At 38.4% G+C, this 27,617-nt stretch overlaps 1 protein-coding gene across 1 annotated transcript; it reads left to right on the top strand.

Moving 5' to 3' along the window:
* Window positions 1-26,498, top strand: LOC142355991 (glycine receptor subunit alpha-3-like; the record flags this gene model as incomplete). The annotated part of the gene is made up of 6 exons (XM_075407986.1): window positions 1-227; window positions 2,902-2,984; window positions 18,281-18,415; window positions 22,470-22,601; window positions 25,518-25,732; window positions 26,215-26,498. Coding segments are annotated over 6 exons (1,076 nt in total), but the record flags the coding sequence as incomplete, so codon positions are not given.
* Window positions 26,499-27,617: the final 1,119 nt, after the last annotated feature.

Below are 27,617 nucleotides of genomic sequence, written 5' to 3'. Positions count from 1 at the left end.
GATTACAAAGTGACAGTGTTCCTCCGACAGATCTGGATAGATCCCAGATTGCAGTTCTCCAAGTTCAACACAAACACCTCAGTAAGCCTGGATCCTCTTTTTCTGCGGGAGCTGTGGGTACCGGACACGTTCATAGTGAACGAGAAACACGCCAGTTTTCACGACATCACTAAGGAGAATAAACTGGTCAAACTTGCACCCGATGGAAAAATATTCTACTCTGTTCGGTAAGGGTATTTTCTCAGTTTAGAAGCACCCGAACATTTTAAGTAGTCAGGTGGACCCAAAGTTGTTATCCTACCCCGAGTAAATTGATGGAAATGATTTGACAATTATTGTGAGGGGTACACCTCCCAGATGTTAAATACACTGCCTGGACTATTTTTTTGTTGCGCTATCGAATCATAAGCCGCTATTTGAAATGAACTTTCCTCTTATAACTCCTTGCTGTCATAGATGAAAAACTCTACGAAATTGGTATGCTTCCAATTTTATCATAGAGAAAACTTCTATGAGTACAACTTTCTCATTAAAGAAATTTCTAGGACATGAAATTTTTCAGTTTCGTTTTTAACAGCTTGATATTTAACCCAAAGAAATGCAAATCTATCTTAACTACGTCTAGCTTTTTTCATCAGGCCTGTTAACTATCCAAGACTACATGGCAATTTGTTTGCTCTGGAAGCAAAAGTTATTTTAAAATCTTTTCGAACACACCAACTACCCAACTTTCAAAAAATCTTCAAACACATTTGTTGCCGTATTTTAGCGCTTTAAATGGTTTTATTTTCTGTTTTTTTAATTAGGTTTTTATTCTTTTATGCTACTACTACGGTTACTTCTACTAAAGACGCAACTAAACGATGTTGCTACTTTATAATTTTATGAGTTATGAGGTCAAACCGGGTGTCGGGTTTTTTGTTGAAAAAATGACGCTGGCCTTATCATAGAAAATGGCAATCTATGTTCTCATCAAAATAGTCTTAACTTGAAGTTGATAACTTACAAAATCCTTCCTTAGTTTTTTCAAACTCTTTTTTCCTTCCTCACTCTTCTTGAGTTTCTAAGATTTGATTTTGACAAAAAAGTGTAGCCTTTGGAGTTTCAATCGTAGTAATAATATTCCCCATCGATAAATTAGGTAATAAAATTCGAAAAGTGTGTCGAAAATATGAGATTTCTGTGTACAAAGCTGCAAAAATTTGCACTAATCTGACTCTAGTGACACCACGAACTTCTTCTGCTTTATTTGAATATAAAAAATAGCTCAATCGAAATGGTTTAGCAACCAGCTACGCCAGCACTTGATTAAAAAACAACCACAGTCGACTTCGAATCGTTATCTCGAAATAAATTGCGAGAATATGGCGGAATCTTGCTGGACGATATATGGTCTTGCAATATTTTCTGCTAAAATCTGGCAAATTTGCAAGTAATTAGAACATGCCCGACCAAGACCAGCTTGAGAGGAGTACTTTGTTTCTGCATTTTTTCTTAAATGTGAAAAAAACAACATCAACACAGAATGAATTTTGAATTTCGGAGCAAAATGAATACCATGCGCCGGTAACAACCAATGAGCCAATGAGAGCATAGCTCAACCAAAATGAACTTGCAAGCATATCTTAGATAGCCATCGTCTTGCAAAGATCTTGCAAGATAACTAGTTTTTGCAACAATCTTGTAAGATCTTGCAAGACAAACATCTGGTCTCACCCAGGGAAGCTTCATTGAAAGCGTTTACAGGTACGAAAATCTTGAGTAAATTTACTCACATTTGTAGCTGGACCCCCCTTTTGTTTTTAAACTCATTGTATAAATGGACCACTTGTTCATATTTAGTGCTTTCAAATTGCTGTAAGTCACAGCCACGTTCTATGAAAGTGGGTTTTTTTGGTTCCGGATGACGCTTAAAGTTGTACACGCGCTAAAAAGGGATCTGCGACAAGTTGATGAGAAATATTTATTGAACGCCTCAAAGACTATAATTCGATTAGCCGGTATACTTATTAATAAGGGGAGTAACCTGATGTAACAAGTATGAATTCCTTTGAAATTTTGTCAAGCATTTTGAATCAGTACAAAATGATAAAAATATAAATTTCTTGTAATAGTTTTTTGCTTCATAAAGCGTGACACGTGCCGCTGTATTTGTGAGATATTTAGATTTTTTTGTCTCAATTTTAAACCAAATAAATTTCGATGAATATTACAAGGGCCTTTATAATATTGAGATTGCTTTTTGTCAATTATTGATAAACTACGTTAAAATAATACAATGCCCCGAATGTATAGCTTTGTAAACAATTTACATGTAAGTTTCTTGCAATGTAGTTCAACTGGTTAACGTATTATCATAGTATTTGCAATTAAAAGCAATTTTTTGAAAAGCAAGTTCTTGAAATTTTTGCAGCCAATTACTTTAAAACATGGTACTTAACCATCAGATTAATCTATATTACCAAAAAATATTAAGTGTTGACTTGTACAATGCAAAATGTATAGAAAAAGGTATTGAGAAGTTTGTAATTCTCTAACTAACAAATTAAACTTTAGAATTTCACCTTTTGTTTTATATGCAAAAATAATTTTCTGCAATAATAATAATAATATTAATAATAATAAATTGTTTCCAACAGTTATTCAGCATCTTCAAAATTATTTGTAAAACTACATTCACGTCATTTTGACTTTGAGAGGGCGCCATGGGCCCAATAGTGCCCTCCCACAGTCAAAATTATGTGAATGTAGTTGTACAAGTAATATTGAGGATACTCCCTGAATGAATGCTGGAAACAATTTTTTATTATTGTTATCGAAAATAGATTAACAGGTGGAGCTCTAATAATATTCTGGTATTTGTTCTACCTAGAAGTATTATTGCAGTTATTCGAAATTTAGGTTGAGTTTGACATTGAGTTGCCCGATGCAGTTGCACAGATTTCCCATGGACCAACAAAAGTGTGTATTACAACTCGAAAGCTGTAAGTTACTCTTTTCTGGCAATTATTCTGTTTGCAAAACGCCAAAAATTCGGGAAAAACCTCAAAAATATCATTAAATTTTTTCAAGTTAGGTGGAAAAATTGTCCAAAAATGGTCCCGATAACGTCAAAAGTCTCGCATAACTCGCAAAATATAAAACCGGTTGAGAACAGACATTGTTTATAAGAACTGTCTTTCAGAAAGCTTAGGAACCATACATAGTACAAGTTATTCGGATCAGTGGCTGTAAAAATACAATCTGGTGAGCCATGCCCGACTGAACGATCCATCGTTAATTTCTCTTTCAGGTGATGAAAACACTGAATCGCAATTAACTTAAGTCATTAGAGGATCTCAAAAGAGTTCTTATTATGGTACAACCAATGTCAAATATTGGTTGTGTTAGCTGGAGTTGGCTGGTGTTTGTTCTGCTCCTGAGGGTCTAATTTTGTGGCTGAACATTGCGGACATAAATTTGGCCATTATTTAACGTATTCTGACAAGCGATTTATGGGCAACTTGAGCGTCGCACCTTTTTCCTCTATTGGCAACATTGGGAACTTGGTAAACCTGATTATTCTAAAAATAGTTTAAAAAACTTTGGCTATTTTTGCTCTATTTGGCTGCATTGTGCTCATTCTGCTCCATAACCCTTCGGAATAGTCCAATTTAGGGTTATTGAATCTCCTAAGGCGCTCGTTGTCTTCTGATTTTCTGTTAGACTGCACAGTGAGGGGACTCTGTTGCCCAGAAGATCCATCAAATAAAGTAAACTATAGGTTTTGAATTCAATTCTGCTAGTTCCCCTCTTCCACTCTTGTACGCTGTTGCAAATTAGATTACCTCGAAATAAGTTAATTCCAAATGAAGCCCGTAAAATTAATTCTAGTCATATGGATAACAGAGGTAAGAAAATAACTTGCACATCAATGGTAAGAACAATCACAAGAAAATTTACAAAAGTAATTAAGATAATAATAACATAATATCCGTGGTCTAATTTCCAAATGAACTAAACCAAAATACTCACAGTATCCCAACTGGCCTTGCAAACGCAAATTTCCTAAGCTTAGTCCTACTAAACAGAGATTTCCAGCTTTAACTCAAAGATTAAATTTCTCAAGTTTCTCAGCGCAGTTGGACTCTGGTAATTCGACCAACAAACTCTATTTAAAATGTCTCCCTCTCTCTCACACACACAAACACACAACTCCAAAACCTCTACTCTGAAATCTAATCACCAAACGTATGTTGCTGCATTTTACACTCAATTAACCAGCTCTCATCTTCAGCAAACAAACCTCAATCTGCATTTTATACTCAGTTAACAAGCTCTTATCTTCAGCAAACAGACCTCCGTTTCTTAAACAAACATTTCAACCAACATTTCAGACCTGACAAACTCCATAGGAGGACTCTGTTTGCAATACAAACCAATAATTGTCAAATTACGCTGTGTCATTGTAAACTCTGACGAAATAACAGAAGTTCGAATGTAAATTCAAAGACGTTTTTATCTCAGTATATAAAGCATTATAGCAACAACATATAAGCAACGTCTGTATTAGCGATGATCATAGCAACAAGTCCAAGCTTAGACGGCAAGGTTTTTTCGATGCTCTTTTACTGGTTTTTTGTCTGATGTTATTGACGTCAAATCAGTTCGTATTCAATCGGCAATTGTCTAGAAAACCTAAAAACATTAAGCCGAAAACCAGCTTAATCGATACATATCATGGTTATATTTACCTAAAATTAGGTTAAATGAACTTTTTCGGAACTTTCTACGTATATTAGAACGTATTTAAATCTTATTTTAAAGTTTAGAAATACTCGATTCTGATTGGCTGATAATATCTCGCTTACTTATTTACTTCGTAACATCCTCCGGCCCGGAAGAAGATGTTGGGAAAACTGGTACAAGTTTTACAAGCGGGCGGACGAGTGAACCGGTCGACGTACGTAAAACGGCGGAGCGCGCGACGCTATCGGAGCCGTAACGGAGTTCCACAATCCGAGCGGTTGGGTAGTAACCCCTAGGGTTGGTTTCTTCAACTATCCAAACCAAGTCACCGGTCTTAAGGTGTTGCTCGGCAGGCGTCTGCCACTTAGAGCGTCGGTTCAGCGTCGGTACGTACTCTTTGATCCAACGGGACCAGATCGCATTAGCGTACGACTGCGCACGGGCGTAGCGTTTACGATGGTCAAGCTCATTATTGCCAACAACAGACGGAATACCGGTAGAGTATTCTCCTAAAAGAAAGTGGTTGGGCGTTAAAGCGTTCAAATTGCACGGACCGGCGCTTACGGGTGTTAAAGGACGCGAATTGAGAGCATTCTCCACGAGACAAAAGGTAGTATGCAGTACCTCATCCGTGAGGCGACGCGTGCCAAGAATCGTATACAACACGCGTTGGAAGCTGCGTACCAACCTCTCCCAGATACCACCTTGATGTGGTGCGCTGGGTGGATTGAATCTCCACTTTATACCTTTGTGAGCGAGCTCAGCTGCAATGTTGACAACGTTTCACTTTTCAATACTTTCTCGGAGTTCTTTCTCCGCTCCAATAAAGTTAGTGCCATTGTCTGACCAAATCATGGCAGGCGTACGCCTACGTGACACAAACCGCTCAACTCCCATAACACAAGAACTGGTGTCCATGGATGTAACTATCTCGACATGGACAGCGCGAGTAGTGAGACAGGTGAAGAGGAAGCCCCACCTTTTCTCAGTGGTACGGCGGACAGTAACATAGAATGGCCCAAGGTAGTCAACGCCAGTGTTCGTGAAGGGAGGAGACTGGTAAGCAAGTCTCTCCTTAGGTAAGTCAGACATGATTGGTTGCATAGTTACAGCTTGGAATTCTCGGCATCTCAGGCAGTGTGCTTTGATGGAACGCAAGGATGATCTTAGTTTCAGTACTGTGTAGTGTTCCTGCACAATTGATCTTAGGTATTCAACGCCCTGATGGTAATGCTTTACGTGTGTGTGTTCAAGGAACAGTTTTACAAACGGATGACGTGCATCTAAGATGATTGGGTACTTTACATTAAACCCAACTTCAGTTAACCGCTTGATGCGGCCCGTGGAACGGATTAGCCCATTTGGACTAATAAACGGTGAATGTGGAGCAATTCGGCTACTCCGTTTAACGAATTTATTTTCAAGAAGATCTTTTCTTTCGGCTTCAAAAGACTCTCCTTGCACCAAGTACTGTAGATGACGCTCGGCTTCGTCAAGCTCAGTAGGGTCATTAATGCTACCATCGGGGTTACGGTAGCCGGCATGTTTTGGCAAAAGCCGGAGAACGTATGCGGCAATGCGCAAGTACTTTTGATAAGAACTAAACTTATCAAATGGGAATAACGACGGAACGGGAGTTGTCTGTTTTTTAACAGATGTAGCGAGAGAGACAGTGTCTTCTATGATGACTGCTTGGTTGACGCCAAGTTTGATGTTATTAATGACGTCTTTGTTCGGTACGAAAGGGAAACTTGAGTTAGATAAGAAATGTGGACCATTGACCCAACTGCTTAGTTGCAAAACCTCAGCGGACATTCCACGCGTGCCAGCGTCAGCTGGATTATCCTTAGTTGCGACGTGGTTCCATTGGTCAACGCTGGTATACTCCAAAATTTCACAAACGCGGTTTGCAACAAAGATTGGTTGCTTTTCATTAGAGTTTATCCACTGAAGAGCGGTCGTGCTGTCTGTCCACATGAATACTTGGTTAACAGTTACAGTAAGTGCCTGAATAATTTCGTTCTTCAGCCGAGCGGCAAGTAGAGCTGCTTGCAATTCCAGTTTAGGGACAGTCATTACTTTCATTGGCGCCACGCGCGCTTTCCCCAAAACAAACGCAAGCTCTGTTTTTATCTTGCCCGTAGGGGTTGTTACTCGGGCTCGAAGAAATGCGACGGCACTAAAAATATCCTGGGAACTGTCACCGAACATATGCAACTCTGTATTATCAAAGAGTCCACTAAAGTAACTTCGAGGAATTTTGATGTTTTCAAGCTTTGGTAAGTCCGCACTCCAGACCAAAAATCTTTGAACCATGTCCTGTGGGAGCTCGTCATCCCATTGCTGTCCTGTGACACGCCAGATGTCTTTTAAGAGCAATCGCGCACCGACGGTAAACGGTGCGACAAGACCAATGGGGTCAAAGACTTTCGAGACAAGACTTAGAACCAAGCGTTGCGTGAGGGACTTGGTGATAGCGCAGCTTGTACCCCTACTCACAACTAAAGTGTCATTAGTGTGATCCCACTTTAACCCTAGCACATGCGATGAATCCTCCTGACATGAAACAATAACCTTGGGCTCAGTAGATTGAGGCGAACCGTCAATTCGATCAGCCAGATTTTGCACATTGCTTACAAACTTTGTAAGCTTGAACCCACCGAGATGGAGAAGATGTACCAATTCCTTCGACCTATTGATGGCTTTCTCAGGAGACTCCACTGAGTCAAGGTAATCGTCCATGTAGAAGTTTTTAAGGACGGCTTTTGCAGCTTCGGGGTAAAACTTGGCATTGTCTCTCGCAGTGCGTTGTAATGCATAGTTGGCGCATGTGGGCGAGTCTTTAGCCCCGAATATATGGCGCGTATATTGATACACTACAACGTTAGTTGTGGGGTCCTCCCGCCACAGAAAGCGAAGTGATGGTTGATCTGATGGTAATACACCAACCTGTAGAAACTTTCCCTCGATGTCGGCAGAGACGGCATATGGATGTTGTCGGAAGCGAAGAAGTACGTAAATAAGGTTTTGGAGCAGATCAGGGCCAGTGAGCAAAGATTTATTCAGTGAGGCGCCATGAAATTTTGCTGCTCCATTGAGCACCCTACGCACCTTACCCGGTTTGTTCGGGTTTAAAACCGGATGGTGGGGTAGGTACCACTCTTTATCGGACCGCTTCTCAACCTTGTGAGCGTCCGGAACCTCAATTACATACCCCTTGTTTAGGTCTTCCTTCATGGTACTAGTATACTTCTCTCTAAGGTCTTCATCCTTAGCCAATCGTTTTTCGAGAGATTCTAGTTGCACAAGGGATGAGAAGTAATTATTTGGGAGCTTGGTGTTATCTGCTGCCCACAGCATTCCGACATCGTATCTCAGGCCATTGTGTATGGTGGTACTCTCAAAAATTTCGTGAGCCCTTGCGTCTGCTGCAGATCTTGAGTCGACCTACTTGTTTGCCCCGAATGATTCAATGTCGTACCATGACTTTACTTGACTTGCTAACTCATTGTCTTGTTCGATATTCACTTTAAAGCACGTTGAGGTTAAACACGAACTTGATGGTAACGGATCGCTTAAGACCCAACCTATGGGCAAGCGTACGGCAACGAGTGAACGCTTCTCATCGGCAGAGAAGTATTCTAACGGGCGGATGGCATGATAGACATCTTGTCCGAGTATCATCTCAATGTCTTTATAGGAATATGTTACGGGATCAAGGACTGCTAAGTGTGGGTAAGTCTCTTGCAGGGCCTGTACATTAATTATATCTGAGCCGACGTTCAGACTCTCTTTAACGAAAGGGTTGACGGTGAATGGTTCGAAATCTTGTTGTTCTCTTGGTTTCACAGTAACTTCGACAACCCTAGTATCAACTACTTCTTCGGTATTAATACCCTTGACAGTTAGCTTTAGTGCTTTACCGTGCAAACCGAGTCTATCTGCGAGACTACCGGCCACCCAAGAGTTACTGCAGGCGGTATCACACAAAACTAAAGCCTTGGTATCTAAACCGGACGAATTGACCAACTGCAATTCAGTCACCTGAAGGAGCCCCTTAACATCAGTAACAGATGACATTGTTGTGGTCTTATTAGGCTGGAGTTGACTAGAAGTTGCTTTACTTTGACCTATGTTGCCAGAAGGTTGAATGGTATTGGAATTTGTCGACTGTTTTGTTGGGAAAACCCTATCTGCTCCATGCAATAGTGTGTTATGCGAACTATTGCACCCTTCTGCTCGGCACTTTCTTGGTTGAGGGCACTGGCGGAATGTGTGCTTGTCTCGTAAGCACGAAAAGCAAAGTTTGTTATCCGCCACCAACTTAGCTCTCTGGGTTGGAGTCTTTTCCTTGAAAACTCGACACTCCCATAGCCGGTGGTTACCTTTGCATACAATGCATCGAAAGTAAGTATTTGTGGAAGCAGATGGCATTTGCTTCTTTGTTTCCCTTTGTTGCGAATTTGATGCAAACACTTTTGAGGCTGTTTTGGTCTTGGTTACTGAAGTGATGTTCTCTTCAGGTTTGGCCTTGGTTGCGCTTTGTTTCATAAGATCATGGGCCTCAGCCTTTTCTTTCAGCCAATCGTTAAAGTCAAGGAGGGTAGGCTTAACCCAGTGCTTCTTAACCGTAAAGAGTGACCATGACTCTTTCTTGTATGGTGGTAACTTCTGTACCGCTTGGTTAAGTAGGGAAGCGCTCTTCAAATCAGCATCATATGATAACGACTTGAAAACCCCAACGAGACTGGATATTGCAGCAGAATAGTTTATGATGTTATCACTATTGTGCTTTTTAAGAGGTGGAAAACTGCTTAGTTTATCCAAGTGTGCACTTACGACTGCCTGTGGCTGGCCAAATTTACGTTCCAAAGTCCTTAGTGCATCCTTGTACATTAAACCACAGTAAGCAAACTCGGCAATTGCAATCTTTGCTTTACCGGTGACGAGTGTTTTAAGGTACGTCAATTTAACGTCATCAGTGAGCGGCTGCGAGTCGATCGCGCTTTTGAATTGACCATACCACTCATGCCACTTTAATGGGTCGCCATTAAACTCTGCAAGTTTCCACTCGGGCAAAGGGTCGTTTCTCTTGCTTGTTATTGCATCAGCTAATTCCCTAATCAATGACGCATTGTCCGGTATCGGAGGGGCAGGTGCCGACACCTGCGGACCGCTCCAACTCAACGGAGTGGGCCCAACATAGGGGTATGTTGGCTGAAAAACCGGAGTGGCTAGACCAGGTACAACATTAGTAGTCGCGATCAGGTTTTCCTGCTGCGCGCCTAGCGCTGATTGCATATCAATCAAAGGGGGCGAATTGTGATAAATTCGTGGTGGAACAAAAGTGCTTGATGGTGCGATGTGGGCGTGTACATTTGGAGGCAGACTATTCACGGTGGTTGTGTCTTGGTTGAATAATGACGGTCTGTGATGTGGAAACCGCCAGTGACTCATATTTGGCACAAAATTTTGGCCAAGAGGGATATTGGGCATATTTGGGACAGGCGGAGCAACGGAACGTACAACTTTGTGTACTCGGTTATTATTATTCTGAAATGTTTTGACGAGAGGCTGATTATCCAAAGTGGCTTGTGGGATGGGAGCAGTGAGGTTAGGTGCAAAGACTGGTTTTGGAATCGGAAGGACGTTAGGATGAGCGGGTTCGGAGTTGGGCTGTTGAATGTTTGGACTTGGTGGGGCGCTTGGGTGCAGGGGAACGTTGATTGCGGGGGCTGGATGATTTGTTGTCGGAAAAGGAGGAAGAGTGGCGTTTGGTGCTCGGGGGACAAAATTAATTTGTTGTCGTAAGCATATACGCTGGGCCGAATTATTTTCGGGCAGACTTGATGTTTCAGGTCCCCTGGATTGCGAAATTTGAAGTTGTGCGTTTGGAAAAACCTCGGTTGCAATATTCTGATTTTCTTGTGGTGCGGACGTCTGTTGTTGAATGGGCTGTTGAATGGGCGGTGAAGAAGCCCCTGGGGCGTGTACAGAAGGCGGCTGACTATCCGCGGTTCCTTGGTTAGTTATGCTTGGGAGCGCCGTGCCTTGCTGGCCTGTTTGATTCATTTGCGCCCTTAGGTGCGCCTGGTACAACGCCTGTGTGTTAGCAGCAGCCAAAAAATTTTCAGGTGGAGTATAATAGGGGTCGAGTTGCTGCAAGGTCTCATTGCTTAAAATGTAATTGCCTCGACAATTTTTTGGAAAGGAATGCCTTGAAATTTCAGTGTTCTGATCTTCCACTGTTTTGCCGTTGTTGTGGCTAGAACGTTCTGGAGGGTCAATCATAACCTTTGGTTCGCTAGTTTTCTCCTCATTGTGAAAATTTAAAGCAAGTGAGGTGTTGATCCAGTCCTGGACAGCCTTTTCACTTCTCATTGAGCTCCTAGCACTTGCAGTTGTTTCAGATTGGCTACCTTTAGAAACGGCGTCCAGCAATTCAAATTCTTGCAGAGTTGCCTCTGCCAACCGTTTCCTGTTGTTTTCCTCCAGTTCATCTGTTTCCATTTGTTTTTTCTGTTTAGCAAGGCGAATGGCTGCCTCATTCTGTTTTTCAATTTCTTCGCGCTTCATTTTAGCGATTACATAATCATGTTTACGCTGACTAGATGTTTTTGATGAAGTCATCGGTGAGGGAAGTCTAGAACGAATGGGAGCCCTTGGTTCCTGGAGCTCACTCACTTTATCATCAGCAGAGTTGATGTAGTTTCGTGCTGAAGTGAGTATCTTGTCATTCTTAGTTGTCATTGCCTCCAAGTAAGACTCTAATGAAGGAACAAGTGCACTTGGATCCTCCGTTTTTCCAGCAAATGCAATCAGGTCCTCATTTTTGTCTACAACAGTCATAAATGCTTCGTTGCACTTTGTTACTAGGCGTTCAACTTTCACTCGCCTACTTTGACTATTTATACAATGAAGAATATCTTCTTGTATAGCATGCAATTCAGCTTCACGCTTTGACCTGGCAGCGTACAACTTTTTGACTTTTTGATCAAGACTATTAGACATCACGATGTTATTTCCAAATACCAGCAAAACTACCACAGCACACGGTTATCTATTATATGCACACTCCAAACAAATCAAATCCAGGCAAAACAAACCCAACGCAAACGACACCAGACACAGCACACTGTAGACAGTCTGTAAAACAAACCACCCAGAGAGCAAAGAAGGTCGTCGAGCACACTGTGCCCGACAAAAACAGAAGTGGAGCGCTGAACGCTATGCGCTCAACGCGGAGGGAGACAAAGGACACACGGGAAGTAGAACGAGGAACGCGCGACGAAACGGAAACGTGACGGACGGGAAGTCGGGCGAGCAACGCGCGACGCAACGGGAACGGAAGAGACGAGAAGTCGAGCGAACAGTGCGCGACGGAACGGAAACGGGACGTGCGGGAAAGCTGTGTGAAAAACGCGCAACGCAACAAAACGTGACGGTGGGAAAGAACGCGCGGCAATGAGGTTGGAAAGAATTATGTTAGCAGACCACAGCAAAAACTCAAGCAAACAACCTAGCCGTAACTCCAGAACAAACTTAAGTCACACCCTAGGAACGAGGACCTCACATCCCGAGGAGAGAAGCTACTGCAAGACAATCTAACATAATTCATAATGGGTTTATAACGACAATCTTAACGACAAACTAATTTACGGCAATGCAGTAGTACACTAAAAGGATGTAAAGTTCAAGAAATTTACTAGCCGTAACTCCAGAATAAACTTAAGTCACATCCTAGCAAAACCCAAACCATAACAAACAATCAGCATACTAACGGTATTAAACAAACTACAGCAAAAATGAATAAACTACAATAGTGTATTTGTAGACTAAGACAGTTGGAAAAGTCGAGAAACATTCCAGCCGTAACTCGAGAATAAACTTAAGTCACACCCTAGAAAGCAACAAGAACAAACCAACTACCAATCATACAGGTACACACAAACATACAGCAGTAAAATCAAAATACTACAACAGCAGGGCTAGTAAATCCGTAAAGTTGAATAGTCACAGGACAATCCAGCCGTAACTCGAGAATAAACTTAAGTCACACCCTAGAAAGCAATAAGACCTAAACAACAAACCAGAATACTAGCATACTCAACATACTACAAGAAAAACAACATTCTTCATCACATATGACATACTACATCGAAATCCGGAAAGGTAGCAGAAGAAAACGAAAAGCGAAAAATTGGGAGAGCGACGTTCTTGAAAAATACGGAACACGGAGAATTGAAAAGTTAAAGGACGAAAAGGACGCGGACGAAACGGCACAAAAACCCAGCGACAAAAAAAATAGAGGACGTCGATAAATTTTTTCTGTAGGCCGGAGGTTGTGAAAATTTTTACAACTTTTTCTGTGTATTGAGTTTCACTCAATTTACGAACCTTCTTGTTGAGAAAATGATTTTTTGACAAATTTGTCAAAAATTTTTTTGCTTTTGTCCAATTTTTTCAAGTTTTGGTCAATTTTATGCAAATTCTTGATTACGGAACGGTAATCCAGTAAACTTGACGGTTTTATGCTCGAAAATACGGTTCATCAATATTCGGTATTGATTTTCAAAAATATTTAGAATTGCCTTAAAATTGACCAAAAATTTTCAAAATTGAACAATTTAGCATTATTTTCTCTCAATTTTCTCTATATCGGAGATTATTCTTTGATATACGAACCGACTATATCAACTTTTCAAATTTTTTGGTATATCTACCAAAAATTTTCAAAATCGATGTTTTTCGCTCCTAAAAATTTTGTTCGTGGGGCGTTAATGGTGACCTTTTACTAATATTTTTCAAGATATTGTATAATTTTACTACCCCCTGCGATATCCAAAAAAATCACGGGTTGGATTTCTTGCCGTCTAAAATTTTATATTGATTATAGAATTACAGCACAAAATAGTAATATTTGTTTTGGTTTTGTCTTACAGTTTTCGTCACAAACTTAATCATTCAAATTGAGCGCAAGAAACACAAATGGAAAGTATACACCTCTCTAGCAGCCGATGCTCGGAATGGTTCTGAGCATTGGATTGGCCGATTGATTTTTCCAGCTTCACTTCTGTGCGTGTTGGCCTCATTTCTGTGTGAAAATGATGATGGCAGAGCAGCATTGATAATTCTATCGGTAGCCTTTGATTCCAGGGATCCAGTTCTCTGGAGTCGATGTGGGTTTGGAGTTGAGCCGATTGGTTGACGATCTATTCTGCTTTGGATTCCAACGCGATTGTTCTCAATTCGAGTTCCCCAGATACTAGGGTGGTCAGACTGCACATTCGCAGGAACTACCAGGTTCTTGGTGTGAATAGCCGACAGCGACTGTTCAGTTGCGTTGAATAAATCATTCTCCACTGTATTGACAAACCAAATTATTTAAGCTAAGTGGGTGGCAAATAATAGTGAAAGATAAACGTTTTATTGTCTTTCGTGAAACTAAGCAAAAGTCAGAGGTGTCCGTTTTTTTTTGTCGCGGCACCATGTAAACTCTGACGAAATAACAGAAGTTCGAATGTAAATTCAAAGACGTTTTTATCTCAGTATATAAAGCATTATAGCAACAACATATAAGCAACGTCTGTATTAGCGATGATCATAGCAACAAGTCCAAGCTTAGACGGCAAGGTTTTTTCGATGCTCTTTTACTGGTTTTTTGTCTGATGTTATTGACGTCAAATCAGTTCGTATTCAATCGGCAATTGTCTAGAAAACCTAAAAACATTAAGCCGAAAACCAGCTTAATCGATACATATCATGGTTATATTTACCTAAAATTAGGTTAAATGAACTTTTTCGGAACTTTCTACGTATATTAGAACGTATTTAAATCTTATTTTAAAGTTTAGAAATACTCGATTCTGATTGGCTGATAATATCTCGCTTACTTATTTACTTCGTAACAGTCATTGAACTGCTGCCCACCATTTTTGAACCTCCATATTATCTTACGACTATTGGAATCTTATGTAAAGAAACCCACTCCATTTTATAACATTATTCAGTTGAAATATCAATCAGTGTTTATTTAGTAAACAATTTAACGTTGCTTCGAAAAGCTCTTATTACTCCGTTTCCGCTATCTAAATCAACTAGCTGTAATCAAACTCTGTCAAACGCCATGTGATTAATGAAACAAAATTAAACTCAAAACTAAGTGAAATTAACATTCCCATATTTGAGACCATTCTTGCAATTCCCCATACAAAAATATTCGAAGTTCAAAATTTCCAAAAAACCCAAACAGTTGAAACGCAGGGTCAATCGTCACAGATGATGGATCAAGTTGACAGAAATAACCAGCTTACCGGAAATTTTTTCACGATTGAACCGACCCACAAATTTATACGACATAACTCTCAGTAGTACACGAGCAATGACTGCGCCCACTTTTCATCAACCTACCGGATGACCTCAAATTTCCGAACGCTTTAACACAAAAGGTAGTGATCAAAACGTTTTCGCTTAAAATTTTCAAGCAACTATAGGGTGCCACCAACCTTCCTGCAAAGTTTCACAGCCAACGGATCGATCGTTGCGATTTGTTAGCAATTTGAAAATTTTTTAAGGCATAGTGCCAAAACCCGAAAAATCCGAATTCAGAAAACGTGACAGGGGTAGCTTTTTTGTCTCAACTGTCTCAGATTTTAATTTTATTACCATTTTTAGGTCATTTGGCCGCTCAAAAAGGCCAATTTCCGGTTTTTGGAAACTGGCCTTTAAGATAAAAGAAAACCAAAAGAAAATCCTTAAAAAATTAAACTAACCCTCCAAACATCATAAAGTAGCTACCAATACTCCACGAACAATTCAAATTTTAAGCCCACAGTACCGACGAGCAGTAGTCCCGTGAAGGTTGATCTGAGCTATATTTTCAGGTCAATACGACTCCAACTCTAGAAAGAAACAATTTTACATATCATGTGATAATAATTGCCACTTCAAAATACCCAAATTTTCTCCACTTAAAGCAACTTGAAGCCTTTTAAACCAATATTTTGTGGTACTACAAAGCAAACGCTATCATGTTTTTTTGCTTTGAAGATACTTTTGCCCATATCTCTTATTCAAACACTTAATTTCTACCTTAAAGTAATCAAAAACCTTCAAATCAGCGTCCCATCAGGTCTAATGGCATTGATTCATTGAATGTAATCGACCGCACAACTCTAAAATACATCAAAAATTGCTACGGGAACTTGCCCACAAAATTTCAGCGCTCTCTGACGAATAACAGGTTTTGTTACTCCTTTATTTTTGTCACTTCGAAGTACAATTCTAATTCTCTTCAAATTACCAATTTCACCTCAAAAATTAAGTGCGCTCTCTAATGAATTTGGACTTTTGTTTGATGCCTAACCATAGCTTTGCTAAGTAGCCGAAATGTTTTTGACAGCTCGATATACTCTTATTCAGTTTTTTGTTTGTTTAAAATATATCATTCAACTCCCCTCAGTTGCACTTTCGAACAAATAATCCATTATTGAGCAAGCTCAGCTCAATTAAGACATGAATCTTTAATCCTCTAAACTACCTAACTTGATCTGCTCAAGTCCACTATAAGGTAAAACCTTGCTTTCCACCGCAATTTTTCAGCGATTGGTTTCCTTTGGTTTTCAATAACCCCGCCAAAGTGCGTCACAGTTAAGTCAAGTCAGTTCTAGTCAAGTCCTTGAAGCAAACATTCTGATATCAAAAATATTTTTTCATTCACTCCGGCAATCAGAATTTGCAACTTTTCGTTGCCATAATCAGCTATAATGGTACTACGAAGAGTTGCCTTTCGGCCGTATGCTTTCACATAGTATAGTACACCGGTATAGTATGAAGCATCCTTACATAAGTTGTCTTTTCTCAGCACGTTTCCAATGTGTTTTTCTTCTTCTGGGGACAAAATCGGACAGGAAATGGTCAACGCAGAAAACGTGGCACGTTGCAACATATTTGGAAATTTTGAAAGCACTCAAAAATTTAGGAAAAGTTGGCATTGACTTGGGCATCAACTTGCAAGTGTTACCCAAGTTTTTACTAAGATTTGCCAGAATGGTAAGATTAGCATTTCGTATTTATTGAATTTTTTCATAGATTTGGAGTTCAGCACAGGCAGGCCCACTCTCACCTCTTAACATGCCAGAAAAACCTGATTGCAAAAAAAGATGGCGTTTTTTTTCACACAAATGATTGAAGATAAATGTGCTACATTCTAGATTTGTAACTGTCATTACATTGCAAATATCTGTCTTTACCGAGCATATTACTAGCATGAGCCACTCTTTCCGCAACGGGGTACGGCAGAACCACGGATTGCATAAATGCTAATCCACCAATTATTGTTTGTATCCGCAAACAGTAACGCGAGGCACTCTTTCATATCACCATTCACCAATTAGGCTTTATTAATTTTTTGTCAATTTGGCAATTGCGATAATTTAAACACTAAATTATATGAGATCTGCGATAAAATCAATGCGAAACTATAAAAGATCTAAGCTTAGGAACACAAAATTTGGTAAGGTCTACGATAAAATTAACGCAGATTTATGTAAGATCAATGAATAATTATGAAAGATCTACGCTAAGTTCAACTCGAGGTTTTGTAAGGTCTACGCTAATTTCAATGCTAAGTTATGTAAGATGTACGGTAAGTTCAATGCGAAATTATGTAAGATCTAACCTTTGGAACACAAAACTATGCAATGTCAACACTAAGTTTAACGCAGAATTATGCAAGATTAATGCAAAATTGTTTAAGATCTGCGCTAAATTCAACGCGAAATTTTTTAATGTCTACGGTAAGTTCAACACTAAATTATGTAAGATCTGCAATAATGTCAATGCACAACTATATAAGATCCTGCTTTGGAACACAAAATTAGGTAAGATCAACGCTAATTTTAACGCAGAATTATGTAAGGTCAATGCAAAATTATGTAAGATCTACGCTAAATTCAATGCAAAATTTTGTTAGATCTACGCTAATTTCAATGCAAAATTTTGTTAGATCTACGCTAAATTCAATGCAAAATTTTGTTAGATCTACGCTAAATTCAATGCAAAATTTTGTTAGATCTACGCTAATTTCAATGCAAAATTATGTTAGATCTAAGCTAAATTCAACGCAAAGTTATTTAGGATTGGCGCTCAAGCGTAGATATTACATAAGTTCAATGCATACTGCGCCAATTTTACATAATTCTTTTTTTTAGCGTTGACATCTAGGCTTGGGGTCGAATAGTGGTGAATTATTATTTTCACCACATTCACCGCATTTCTTACAAAAAATGACTCAAAACCTCGACCCGGGTGGGTAAAATAAAATTGGGTGAATAGTCATGTAAGCTTTCCAAGCAATGGTGTTGTAATTCTAGTCAAACTCCAAGTTTTGGATTTATAAAAATCAAATTTTATTTGAATTGGAAGCCAGGCACTACGTTTCTGCGTCAAGCATATATCCAGAATTTTTTTAGGGTGTTTCTTATTTGCCACAGCACAGACAAATTCCAAATTTTGAAGCACTTGACCAAATTGTGAGGGTTTGGTTTTTCAGACGGCTTTGCAATTCAGGATGTGGTCTTTAGATGGAGAGAGGATACCCCGCTTAGTATGGACGAGACTATTAATCTCCCTCAGTACAGAATCACTAAAGTCGGAACTCAAGTCTGCACCAGGAATTATTCCACTGGTATAGCAGACCAGCCTGGATCTCTACCTCCCCCCCCCCCCCTCCCTCACCCTTCACCATCCCCGTCAACAACCAACAAACCACACTGCCCCCTCACAACCCTCTACCTCATTTCTCCCTATGCTGCCTGCTGCCCTGCCATCTTTTTTTTCTTCTAAAATTGCATGTTTTTTGGTAGGAAAAATGGTAGTGCATTCATTAGTGAACTCGCTTCTCAAATTGTCAGCATCAGTCACAAAATTTTAATAATCATTGACATTTTGCGCAAATTGTTTATAAAAATGGATATATTCTCCTATTCTCTACCCCCCCCCCCCCTCCCTCACCCTTCACCATCCCCGTCAACAACCAACAAACCACACTGCCCCCTCACAACCCTCTACCTCATTTCTCCCTATGCTGCCTGCTGCCCTGCCATCTTTTTTTTCTTCTAAAATTGCATGTTTTTTGGTAGGAAAAATGGTAGTGCATTCATTAGTGAACTCGCTTCTCAAATTGTCAGCATCAGTCACAAAATTTTAATAATCATTGACATTTTGCGCAAATTGTTTATAAAAATGGATATATTCTCCTATTCTCTACCCCCCCCCCCCCTCCCTCACCCTTCACCATCCCCGTCAACAACCAACAAACCACACTGCCCCCTCACAACCCTCTACCTCATTTCTCCCTATGCTGCCTGCTGCCCTGCCATCTTTTTTTTCTTCTAAAATTGCATGTTTTTTGGTAGGAAAAATGGTAGTGCATTCATTAGTGAACTCGCTTCTCAAATTGTCAGCATCAGTCACAAAATTTTAATAATCATTGACATTTTGCGCAAATTGTTTATAAAAATGGATATATTCTCCTATTCTCTACCCCCCCCCCCCCTCCCTCACCCTTCACCATCCCCGTCAACAACCAACAAACCACACTGCCCCCTCACAACCCTCTACCTCATTTCTCCCTATGCTGCCTGCTGCCCTGCCATCTTTTTTTTCTTCTAAAATTGCATGTTTTTTGGTAGGAAAAATGGTAGTGCATTCATTAGTGAACTCGCTTCTCAAATTGTCAGCATCAGTCACAAAATTTTAATAATCATTGACATTTTGCGCAAATTGTTTATAAAAATGAATATATTCTCCTATTCTCTACCCCCCCCCCCCCCTCCCTAGGGGTAGGGGACTGAAGCAGAATAGATCCGGTCGTTTCGTAGGAAGCAAACTACGGTGCGTTAGTGAATTTTGAAGCTTAAATTGCCAGAATAAATATTAAAAATGTGACAAATTCATAACTAGCATAACTTTAGAAAGAGTACTGCAAAATTTTTTGCAATAAATAAAAGTTCTCGCAAAAACATTATCTATTTATAAACAGCTCATGCATGTCCATCCCCCCTGCAATATTACCCAATTACCCCCCCCCCCCCCCCGCGCATCCCATGAAATCGCACCCTATCCCTGCGACATTCCCTCACACTTCCGTTCCCATACCTTTCTCAAATTTCAGTGTGAAATTGCATTATGTTCCTATGTGTACGGAAAAATAGGAAGCAATTTCATATGAGAAGTCGGAAGTTGAGATCCACTGAGATTTGTGATAACTGATCAGATATGGTGACTTAAAGCTACCGCCCCCGTCGAATAAAAAAGAAACGGAATTTTAAATTAAATCAGCTTCTTTTTTGGTTTAAAAATTTATTTTTTACGAATATGCAAAGTATCGGTACTGTCCATTCAGGCCAAATTTTCCACATAATTTTGTTCTAATTCAGACACAGTTCAGAAATTCCTTCTGCACTTCCTCTGATTCAGATGAATTCAAACTAAACTGGTTCTGAATTGTGTTATTATTTACAGAATTTTTGAACTACAGTTGATATTAGAACTACTATTTTTCAGTACTGATGCTCACTGAACGTTAGTTACGAGCAATGACTCAAAATAATATCCTATTCTGGAACTATATGATCAGTTCATATAGTTTCCGTGCGAGACTTTTTTCAGACATTTTTCACACTTTTTTCAGACTTTTTTAAGACTTTTTGCGCACACTTTTTTTAGACTTTTATAATTCTTTTTTCAGAACTTTTTTCTCCAAAAATTATTGCATTTTGACACTATGGCTACATTATTTTCGTTTAAAACTCACTTTCATATAGTACTATCATTGCAGTCAAAATTGACCAGTTTCTGTTGGACCGCAATGTTAGGTTGGGGAATTATCAATAATTTTAGAGTGAATCGAATACTTTACCTCTCGACTATCTCGCAGCCAAAAGTTTGAGCTATGAAAATGTAACTTTGCTGAAAAGAAATGCACGAAATGGTTGCTTTGCCAGGGATAAACCCAGAAAATTTCGGATCACATGAATATTGGGAAATAATTTTTGAATCAGGAATTGTTATATTCACATTTGCTTTCAAACTTGATTTGATCTGAGCGTAAACTTTCTTCTTTTTTGTTTAAATTTCATGTTGTTTTTCTTTCGCGAAACGCCTATTTAAGCAGCCATTTTAATTCAAGACCAGCTAACGAAAAATTGACTTCGAATTTCGTATGATAATTTTTTGACTTATTATTCGCATTTTCGTTTTTTGGAGTTCCTAGTAATTATTTGAAAATTTTTCGGGTTTTTTGAACTAAAGAACTTCAAAACTTATTTTTTCCTTTTCTGAACTATTATTAAAAAAATGTTTCATTTGTTCCGACTAGCATTATGATTTCTAGGGTGCTTCCGTCTTAAAATGCAACAATATCCCCCACCCGCCTGCTCCCATTGCAACTTCACAAAATGCCACTCTTTCCCTACTCTTCCCTGCCTTTCTCCATTTTCTCGTTTCTGATCCTGCGATGGGCTTCTGGCTGCGGAAGAAAAGAAAGCAATTTTATTTGAAAAAATGGAAAGTAATCCTGCGACGTTTGAGATAATTGATTAGGAATGTATACTCAAAATTTTCAATAATGTCTATTCTTCTGTTTCGACTGCTAGGCCAAATCTGAATCCTAATTAAGCAAAAATGATGTTGCTGGGTATGATTAATCTAAATTATTCTTCCATGCTTTTTGAAGACAAACCGTATAGATTACAATCAAAAGATTAAAGATACTTCAAACAAAAATCTTATTTACAAACCATCCAGCTATTCATTTTTACGTTTTTCAGTATGAAATCAAAAAAATTGCAAATTAAAAAATTTGTTGTTTTTTTAAACTTTCTGTTGATTTTTTTCTTTTCGATATTAAAATTCCTTTGTCATATTGTGATTTATTTTCGACAACCAGAAATCACATACTTTCTCTTGAAACTATTTCTTTCTCAATATGGCTCAGTGCTGTTCCGATGCGATTACCCTAAACACACAATTCATGTTTCATTGTTTTGTCCTATTAATCGTTTTTGGGGAACCAAATTTTGCGCTCAAAATCTTAGGCATCTGTAATTTTATAGTCCAATTTTTTGCACAAGATCCATTCGTTATGCGGCGACTGATTGTTGGACTAAAAATGACCCCAACCAAGCCATTATGTAACAACCATGAGCCTATGAGCACAGCTGTAACATTTTTCGAAACTGCGATTTACGCGCCATTTCTTCGCCTCCACTTCCCCTCCTCCTCTTCCTCCTCTCCGTCTTTTTCTTCTTCCTCCTCCACCTCCTCCTCCTCCTCCTCCTCCTCCTCCTCCTCCTCCTCCTCCTCCTCCTCCTCCTCCTCCTCCTCCTCCTCCTCCTCCTCCTCTTCCTCCTCCTCCTCCTCTTTCTTTGTTCCAGTGCGCAACACATATTTCTGTGCGACTCAATAGTTCTACATTGCTGCGTCATGACAGACCAGATATTTTGCTTCACAGTCTTTTGGTATTGTGTCAATGGTTTCGGAAATTAGGTTTTTGAATATATTTGGCAAAGACTTTTCTGTACTTTGGCCATTCGACTAAAAAATTTTTAAAAAAACAAAACTAACCACAAAAAAAAATTGCAAGCTATTCCCTTCTAGGCCTCTAGAACGTAGAGCTCTTTTGACTATTTTATTTAGTTTTTTTTAGTTTATATAAGTTGTTTATGTCTGTGTTTTAGATGTGTATTCTACAACCCAATTGCAACTGAGATGGGTTGAGAATGAGCCCATAGTAATTGGCAACATATTTTTGCCAAAAATTAAGTTGCTTCGCACTAAGACAATCAATTGTGTCAGAAATTATTCAACGGGTGCGTTCTGTGTCCACTTTAGATTAAATTCACTGATGCACCACAAAAAAACTATTTACTAAAATCACATATACAATTAATGTGATGCCAGTAGTGACAAAAAGAAAAAAAATTATGTTCACTTTAAAGTTATTATCAATAGGCAAAAAACATAAAAAAGAAAACTTTTTTCGGTCTATTAAAGTTTAGTTGCTAAACTGAATTTATACACATTTTGAGTGCAAAGTTGTGCCAATTAGTATGTGGGTTTCATTTCCGATGTTAAGAGATGTATTCTTAATTACCGTGCGTTTATTACACATACGTTGCGCTTTGATTGGACCCAGAAAAGTGGAGCCGTACAAAATAAGTGAAACTGCCAAACCCATTTCTCTTAACAGTGAATCCATCCTGGCAATTAAAGAATTGAAAGTTTTAACCCTTAGAGAGAAATTTTATGTATTGACATTACTAAAGGCTTAGTTTGACAAAAGAGAAAAAATTAAACTTCAGTCAATTCTGATTTCGTAACACAAAAACAAATAGCGGAAGATAAAAAAACTGAAATGTTTGGAAGAAATGAAAACGAAAAAAAAACTTAAATCTTCTGTTATTCATGATTATTCTCACCGCGCTTGAAAACTCGATAATTCACTTCAATTTCATCCAGATTATATACTTAACAAACTCTCATTATTTATTATTGATCAACGTCCGCTAATCATTCTCATCAAATTATTTGCCAGCTATGGCTATTTGTTCAAATTCATTTGTTTTTAAGGTAACCAACAACATATTGGAACAATTTGACATTTTTCCGTGTAAATTAGGCCGGTAAAAGATTATTCGATTTATATGTTATCCCGTGTCGCAACTAACCCCTGATTACCCCCGAAACTGATGTAAGAGTAGGGGGTTATTGTCTATGTGGGGGAAAATGATTTAAAATTAGGGGGGTAATTGGTGGTAGCAGGGGACAATGGGGGGAATTTTTAGATTTAAATACCAAAAAATTACCCCCCCCCCCAAAAAAAAGTGTAAGATTTAGGGGGTAATTTATGGGGGTAAAACGATGTAAGATTAAACGGGCAGGAGGGGGTAACGGGGGGGTATTGGAGAGAAATTTTAGATTTTACCCCCAAAAATTAACCACCAAAAAGATGTAAGATTAGGGGGTAAATTATTTGGGTAAAACGATGTAAGTTTAGAGGGTAAGATTGATGGTTTCGAGGCTAACGAAAACCAGCCGAAGGTACAGAGGTTGCGGGTTCAAAACTGCCAGTCTTCAGGTATGGGGGCTAAAATAATGTAAAATTGGGTACTCTTGCACCACTTTAACCCCAAAATTAACCCTCATTGCTCCCTACTCATGCATCGAATTACCCCCATTACCCCTAAATCATTTAAGAGTTTTGAGGGGAATTGGTTAAAAATTCCCCAGATTACCCCTAATCTTACATCCTTTTTGGGTAAAAATTCGACACGGGATCCATATGTTTATCATCAGCAATGATGTTTGTCTTCACAAAATTTGTCTACTGGAAATCTTTTTTGTTTGTGAACTTTCCAGTTGCCGAGCTTAAATTTGCGTCTTTCTGCGAAAAATATCAATCAGATTCAATTTCTAATTTTCTAGGAATGGTAAAATTAGAAATTTAAAAAACCACTAATCCAACAGCTAAGTTTTATGCATAGTTTGAGGAGAGAGAAATATTAATTGTGTCTAACCTTTCTATGAAAAGGATATACCCATTTTGACCCGCTTAATATATATATATATATATATATATATATATATATATATATATAAAGTAAATATGTTTTAATATCACAAGCCTTTGGTTGTTGCAATTAATGCTCTCATTAAACTTGGGGGTCAAAAAACAATTTTGAATAGATGGAACAGTTGGTCATTTAAAACGTTAAACGTAATTAAAGTCAAACTAATTATTGTTCTCTGCAACTTAAGTATTATCTGCGGCGTAAAAATTGTGAGCATTCCCTTCTTTGCAAAAGAAATCAACAATCAATTTCAATCAGATAAAAAACGAAAATAAATAACATAGCAGGACAAGTCCTGACATACAATTTAAGGAATTTTCATTGACTAAACAAAAAACTAGACCTAGAACGGACTATGAATGAATTGGAAAAACCAATTCTTAAAAAAAAACAGATCAAAATTATAATAGAAAAAACAGAAAATCAGTGTCAAAATGCCGCATGTGAACAAAAAATCAGTGGTGAGAAAGAGAAATTGGGTTCAATTAAAAAAAACAGGCCTAGAATGATTTATGAATGGATTGGAAAAGCCATTTAGAAAAAAATCCAATCCAAAAAATCGAAAAAACAGTAAAAATCAAAGTGAGAATGCCGCAAGTGAACAAAAAACCACTAGAGAGAAAGCGCATTTTTGTTCAAACACTGTTTTCTCACTCTATTTTAAAACAAGAGCAAAAAAGTTTCACGTTGCCAAACCACCCGCTTTTTCGGTTCACTTCCTGTTTCGGCGTGACCAAAATCACTACTCCAATTTGACTTCAAAAATCATGAAAATCTGTGAACATATTTTTAAAAAAAGACAGCGCCACAATTCAATTCAAATTCTTTGAATTGTAAAAAAAAGTTCTCTGAAAACCTTCTCAGTTGCAATTGCTTGCGTTAATTTATATTCACAGATTTGTTCATAAGCATCCATCACTCTTCAGTGTTTTATGTGTGATTGTTTGCAAAACAGTTTGTTGATCATGCGTGTCTGCGTTTTTGTTTAATTTTTCACTGCTTTTAAAGTTTGACAGCATATAGATAAAAATGGCCTGAAAACCTTATTGTTTAGAGATAAAACCAACAGCACCGCGTCAACTTTCTTAGTTATAACTTTAACTATTTTTTTTCTCTTTTTGCTTTTATACCTTCGCCGTTCGCTTTTTTTCTTAGGAGCTTACCCGTGTCTGGAAGCACAGTTCTTCCTATCCAGAGAAATGGGATATTACCTGATCCAGACCTACATTCCCAGCATGTTAATTGTGATCCTCTCCTGGGTCTCATTTTGGATCTCGGCGGATGCATCCCCCGCCAGAGTAGCTCTTGGAATCACGACTGTCTTGACAATGACCACACAGAGCTCGGGAGCATTGCAGTCGTTGCCAAAGGTATCAGAGAAGCTGACTGGAGGCGTGAATTATTTTTTAAAATAAATTAGGTTCCTTGTCGAAAACAAAAGTTAATCTTGAATGATATTGCAAGATTCTTGTACAAATCTTGCAAAATTTGACAACGACTTGCAAATTTAATAATTCTCTGTGCCGGCGAAGTCTATCTAGAATAACCAATCACGAGAGTAAAAATAAATGTCATACATGAAAATTATGAGATCCGTTGATTTAGCAGAAAAGTGCTTGTTTTTGTTAAGTAAACGCGTTTTAAATTCTGCATATTCAGCGGACCGATACGAGGTTGCAAAAATACAAACAACTCTTTAAAAATACAAACAACCCGGCCATATATAGAACAACTTAGCAGAAATAATAATACAGCAAACAAAACGGATAATTTTTTTAATGCTAAAGGAGATAAAGAACTTCTTGTGTGAAATCACTAGAAAACTAAAATTAATCAGAAAATTTTTTAACAGGTATCATACGTGAAAGCAATAGACCTCTGGATGGCAGTTTGTCTTCTGTTCGTGTTTGCCGCTCTCATTGAATTCGCGGCTGTCAACTACTTCAGCAGAAAAGCCAAGAAGAAAAAACTGAAAAAACTTCAACTTAAGGCTGCCGCAGAGAAGAAACGCAAGCAGAGGCAGAAAATGGAAGCTGCCTCCAATGGGGGGAGGGGTGGGAGTGTGGGCGGGGAGGAAAAGAGTGGGAACAGAGGGAGTAGGAGTGGGAGTAGTGGGAACGCTGTTGGGAAAAGCAAGTCAGGGCTGGCAAAATTTCGTTTCACAAGGAAAAACAAAAATCGAAAGGTTAGAAAAATATTGAACTGGGACAAAGGGAACAATATGCTGATTTCTTATCAAAAGTTTTTCAGTGTCTTTTTTTCAGATAAAAGTTTTCAGGGTTTTTTTTAGATGAAAATTTTCATTGTTTTTAAGTTTAATTTGAAGATGTATGATGATTCATCGAAAATGATATACATTAAAACAATTTATCTGAATCGGAAGAAATTTATTTTGGTCTATCAGCTGCTTTGTTTTTTTAATGATAAATTTGATTAAAAACAGGGAACAATATCTAGTTGAGTTGTCGAAAAAAAACGTTGCTGTTCTTCAACTCAATTCTCTCATAGCAATGTAGCGAACTCCTACCAACATTAAGCGTGACAACAAATAGATTTCTACCCGAATAGAGATTTTGGTATTTTTTGCTTAGGCTGACGCTAAAATTTGAAATATAATTGCTGATTGTTTGTTTGTTAAGTTTGCGAAAATCAAAACATGGGAGAAAATAACATCAACTGAATTTGACAGAGCACTGAAAATGATTACATTTTGCATTCAGTTGACAATTATCGGTGACTATCAATTTTAATTCTCTGAAATCAATCTGGAAAAACCTGCAACATTATTACTTTTAAGGAAAATCCAATAATCAGAACAATTACTATATTTTTTTGACCACTTTAAAAGAGAAATTGTAGAAGTATTCAATAAACCATTCAAACAACTGTAAAACTGCATTAGGAGAAAAAAATAAAACTATCCATAGCATAGCGTTTCAAGAAACGTGCGCATTAGATGGTGCTGGCTAAAACTTCTGACAGAAAACAATGGAAAGAAGGGTGCAAATTAAAATTGAGCGTAGATTGTTCCTCGCCAATGTTAGGTAGAAAATAATGTAAGGTTAAAGTTAAAGTAAAACTACGCTTAATATTGTTTTATATTAATTTTTCAATGTCCGTCCAAATCAAAGTATTTGTGGGAAACAGAAACTAAGAAGCTTAATTTCAGTGTGATAAGAAATTCCAGGTATTCGGTTTTAATTAAGAGTAATTTTGCTGTTTTTTATTGTAAACAGGCTGTGACTACACTTGCTA

This window comes from Convolutriloba macropyga, unplaced genomic scaffold (assembly GCF_964194025.1).
Source record: "Convolutriloba macropyga unplaced genomic scaffold, txConMacr16.3 SCAFFOLD_2250, whole genome shotgun sequence".
NCBI lineage: Eukaryota > Metazoa > Xenacoelomorpha > Acoela > Convolutidae > Convolutriloba > Convolutriloba macropyga.
Note: the sequence above shows the minus strand (reverse complement) of the source record. Positions and strands in the feature narration are given on the sequence as shown.